General features: G+C 53.5%; 1 protein-coding gene across 1 annotated transcript; it reads right to left on the bottom strand.

Annotated features, from left to right (window-relative positions):
- Nucleotides 1–322: 322 nt before the first annotated feature.
- Nucleotides 323–2895, bottom strand: LOC113223236 (ficolin-2-like; the record flags this gene model as incomplete). Its single annotated transcript, XM_026452748.1, has 3 exons — nucleotides 2745–2895; nucleotides 1075–1188; nucleotides 323–376 (listed from the first exon to the last, which is right to left on the bottom strand). Coding segments are annotated over exons 1-3 (268 nt in total), but the record flags the coding sequence as incomplete, so codon positions are not given.
- Nucleotides 2896–5125: the final 2230 nt, after the last annotated feature.

A 5125-nucleotide genomic window follows, 5' to 3' on the forward strand; every position in this document is an offset into this window, starting at 1 on the left:
CCCCTCTTCCAACACTGAGAACCCAGCTCCCACACTGAGGACCCCACCCCCCCCAACTGAGACCCCCCCACACACACATTGAGAACCCGCTCCCACACTGAGGACCCCACTCCCCCAAACTGAGACCCCCCACACACACACATCGAGAACCAGCCCTCACACTGAGACCCCTGCCCTGGACTGAGCCCCAGGAGCGCTGCCTGGGCAGGCGTGGACTCCCACCGGAGGACAACGTGGCAGCCCCAGAAGACCCGCCCACATTCCTCTGCAGCTGGATCTGGAAGGCCCTCAAAGCCCCTCCTCACTCTTGTCCCCTCCTTACCCTTGGACCCAGGTGGTCCTGCCTTCCCAGGAGGTCCAGGGGGGCCGCGTTCTCCTGCAATTTCCAAAGAGATTGCCTTGAGCAAAACTCCTCGCCCCAGGATCAGAGGGCCCACCCTGGAGCTGGCGGCTGTCATCTCCAATCATGGCCATGACCCTGCTCCTGCTACGATGTGACTGGGGCCCCGCCCGGGCTTGCCCATCCTGCACCAGAAGGCTCTAGACCCAGGACCCAGGCCTCATGGGGCTCTCCTGTTCACTCAGGGGCCGGGAGCTGGAAATCCGGAAACCATGGGTGGAATCCCAGCTCTTTTCCTTCCAAGTGTGAGAACAGAGGGAAATCCCTGGACTCTTTGAGCCCCAATTTCCTCATCTGAGACAGGTGGAGAAGAGTGTCGTGGCCTCCGTGTTGAGGTGGGAAGGCAGAAGGACATAGAACTTAGAAGTCGTGCAGGTGGCCGAGCAAAGCTGGAATTGGATCAAGGACTAGGAGACAGAGCTACAAAAGCGTGTCCAAATGTGAGCTCATGAAATAGTTAAGAAAGACACTCCCTCCATTTCAGAGCCTTGTTGGGCCCTAGAAGTCAGCTCTGCTCCTGGCTGTAGCAGGGACCCGACCCAGGCTCTCGATCCAGGAACCACAAAGCAGTGGGGGGGAGGGGGGGTGTTGCCCCACTCAGCATCTAATTTCAAAAAGAGCAAGAGCCAGTGCCCCCCCGCCATGCCTGGCCTCCTGATCCGGCCCACACCTACCTCTCTTTCCATTGGTGCCTGCCTCTCCCTTAGGCCCAGGGGCCCCGGGCAGCCCCGGGCAGCCTCGGAGAATGGTGAGCTTGTCAGAGCCCTCCAGGCCCACCACCTTCACCTCTGCAAAAAACACAGGTGGCCACTTAGTGTCACCTGGGCCTGAAGACTCCACTGAGCCACATACACACCACTCAACTGAAAGGCACCTGCCACCTTACTGACATCAGGGCTCGGCAGATGGCTATAACCACAGCCACCTCCCTCACCTGCAGGGTCACCTGGAAGGGAGGTTTTCCTGCCCCGGTGGCCACTTGGTCTGTCCTCACCTCTCGGGCACTGGTCAGGCAGGAAGGTGATTTGGGGCAGAACCCTGGCCTTGGAGGCTACCCTGCCCGAAGGCAAACCTTACTTCCTCAGTACTGTGCGTCCTGAAACAAGTCCGTTAACCCCTCTGAGTCTCTGTTTCCTTACCTACCTAGGGGTGCAGGTTCATTTCAGCTCCTACCGTTTAGGATAGCATCCTAATCTCGTCTGTTCTGTAATCAATACCGGGTGAGAAGGGCAGGGAGAGAGGGCTACCATCGCGACTCCCACACCTGATTTTGGAACAGATCTGAGAATAAATGGGCTCCTGTGGGTCCACCTCGTTCCTCCACACAGGGAGGTGTCCTTCAGGGACACAGAACAAGTTGGTGCAAAACTAGAACTGGAATGCAGCTTTGTTGTTTTTAATTAGATAACTCAAATTCAAGTTAGTGTGTTACGAAAATAACACGTGCTATTATTTGATCATTTAGAAACCCTAGAAGTGTTTAAGGAAGACAATAACGCCACCCTAACCCCACCACTCCACAACGAGCCACTAGGAGTTTCCAAGCGAATCTCTGCTGTTGCTGGCCTGTGCCACACTTCACTCCACCGATGGCTTCTTGAATGTGATGCCAGCCACAGCACACCCCAGATCTCTGTGTCTCACATGCATTCCAGAAATCCCGACACGGATCTCTGCAAGCCTCGGGAGCATCCCAATTCCTGACCCTCCATCCCAGCCTCAGGTGGATGAAGTCAGGACCTGACTCCAGAACCTGCATTTTCAACCTGCCCTCCCATGCGTTGAAGCCCATGGTTTGGCACCCGAGTGTCCTCTTGGGAGCCCCGAAGGAGGTCCAGAACTCGTGGGGACCATGTCACCCTTATTGTGCCACATCAGGGACACCATGGGAAATGCCATCTCCAGAGCCCAGCAGGTGCTGGACGGAAAGGTCCCACAGTGCTGGTTGCTCACCCCCGCTTGACACCCTGTCTCTCCGTGATGGTGATCATGGCAGAATATCTGACTGGTGTCTGTCCAGCTGGCGCCACAAGCCCCACCTCCCCACACACCATGACTGCGCTTTATATGCTTAGAGGGGGACATGTGGCCCAGGGAGGGTGGAAACCTGCCTCGGTTTCCATTATGGGAGGGCAAGCAGAAGAAGCCCCGTCTCTGAGATGCCACATCCATTCAGGGCCTCTGCATTTGTTCACATAAGATGAGGTGTGCAGAGTTGCTGTTTTGCTAGACGATGCACCACATGGCCTGATGCAAGGCCTGGAAGCCAGGAAGCCACCAATCACAAAGCCGCCAGCTTTCAGGGATGAGAAGTTTCCAAAAAGAGGCCCTGGAGTGCCCTTACCTGGACAGGTGTCTGCCGCCTGGACAGCCCAGGCCAAGCCCAGGAAAGTGAGCAGCAGGGTGGCAGGGCCCAGGACCCTCACAGCTCTGTCCAGCTCCATCTCTTCTGGTCTTTGCTTCAAGAGGTCCCTGCACTCTTATAGGGCTGGAGGAGCCAGCCTCCCTCAGACTCCAATTTCTCATCTTCCGAGTGACAGCCGCTTCCTCTCCGTGGGCTTGGTGACGTCAGCAGGAGGTGAAAGATCATCTCCAGGGCTGCTCCCTTCCCCCCCCGCCCCACCCCTTGGGGATACCATGGCGACTCTCATCCCTGCAGGGGGACGGTCTCCTTCCGGGGAACAGGCTGACTTGCTTGTGGCCTTGCGCAAAGCCCAGGCCCAGCCTCCCACCTTTGTTTGGTGGTAAGCAGATGACACCATGAGCTGAGAACGGGGAACAAGGAAGGGTTTGCTAAAGACGTTCTGCTTCAAAGAGGCCTCTCTCTCTTATCTGAATACCTAGAGTCCCCGTGGCCGGAGCTGGTCATGGGCCACTGGTGTGGGCCTTACATAGTAACCCTCACCACGCCATAAGCAGACTTGGGACGTTCCTCAGGAGGCTTGGAAACTGCCACTATGAGGTCCAGGCAGGCTACCAGGGTGAAAAGGAGAGGAAAACGCGCGTGTGTTCAGCGTTTCCTGGGGCAGTATGTACAGCACAGTGGCACACACACAGGAGGGAAAGGACAGAAGGGTGGGGAGCCTGGGGGACTATGACCCAGGTGCACATCTGAGGGGAAGACCTTGAGGGTGAACACAGGGGCTTAGCCTGTAGGGAGGATGAGAGGAGGCGAATTTCACTCCTAGGGCCCAGGGAACCGCCTGAGCTCTGAGGCCAGGCATCCGCCTGTAGGATGGCTGTGGACGTCAGTGGTTGTATTCGCCTTTTGGAGAAGAGCTGGCCTGAAGGTGCACTCTCACCTGGGACTGAGCCAGGTTAGAGACAGTAGCAGGTGGGGCCCCAGAGGCCATATACTTAAAGCCCCCAGAGATAGAACCGGCACTGCACCTCCCACTACCACCACCGCACCCTGCCACCTGCCACCATCGGGATGCCGGGGTGCCTCCTTCCTTAGCAAGATCAGTAGAAGGATTTTTAACTGTGACCCCAGCCCAGCAAAGTCACGCAAGAAACAAAATCCCGTCAGATATTCCTTCAATGCCCATGGAGATGTGTGGTCCTGAGATTATGACTAGTTAAGACCCCCGCCTCGGGTTCCATGGTGTTTAGGGCAGACCTCTCAAGACTTAAGGCTGTGCCAGATACAGATGAGGTCCAGGGATGAACCTGGGGAAGACACAGGATCCATGGCGGTGCAGATATGGAACCTAGGAAGATGGCTTGGAAGCGTCTTCCTCAAGGTCCTGAAGTCACCTGCAGAGGACCCAGGTCCCCGGAGCTGCCCAGTGAAACCCCAGCAGCCAAAATTTCAGGTCCTTAGGCAAGTTCCTTTACTGCATGCTACTTGTCCTTCTTAATGGAAGCATCTTTCAAGCCTGGATGACTTATAATTAAGCCTAGAAGGCTTTAAAAGCTCAAAGACATTATATTAATATTTTAATGTTCAAAAATCTAAAAAATATGCTGTTTAAAGTACTTGTAATAATCAAGAGAATTTGGCCTATTGGAGTGAGTGCAGGGTAACTTCAACAGAAAATGGCCACTTGAGTAATTGATTTGGCAGAGTGCATTTATGCAGAAAGCTTACTGAATTCATATAAACTATTGAATCAGTTTATTGGAACTCTGAGTTTATCACATGGTGAATTTAAACGATTACATTTCTAACAGTTCATATTCAGAAGGATTTTTTAAAGTTAGACAAGGTACTAAAGGATGAATGTGGGTATATTAAATGTATAAATGCAGTAACAATGTTTGAAGGTGTTTAGTTCGCTAAGTTACGGAGTGGACCAAGAATTATTCACAGGTTCCTTATACGTGGTTATTAAAAAGATAGAATAATAAGATTTATAAGTCACACTTTAAAAATAAAGGCAGAATGCAGCTTTTAAAGTGCAATTTTTTTTTTTTTTTTTTTGAGACGGAGTTTCACTCTTGTTGCTCAGGCTGGAGTGCAATGGTGTGATCTCGGCTCACCACAACCTCCACCTCCCAGGTTCAAGCAATTCTCCTGCCTCAGCCTCCTCAGTAGCTGGGATTACAGGCATGCACCACCATGCCTGGCTACTTTTTGTATTTTTAATACAGACCGGGTTTCTCCATGTTGATCAGGCTGGTCTCGAACTTCCAACCTCAGGTGATCCACCCACCTCGGCCTCCCTAAGTGTTGGGATTACAGGTGTGAACCACCGTGCCCAGCCCTAGAGTATGATTTTTAAT

Source organism: Piliocolobus tephrosceles, unplaced genomic scaffold (genome assembly GCF_002776525.5).
Source record: "Piliocolobus tephrosceles isolate RC106 unplaced genomic scaffold, ASM277652v3 unscaffolded_40181, whole genome shotgun sequence".
In the NCBI taxonomy this organism is placed as follows: Eukaryota; Metazoa; Chordata; class Mammalia; order Primates; family Cercopithecidae; genus Piliocolobus; species Piliocolobus tephrosceles.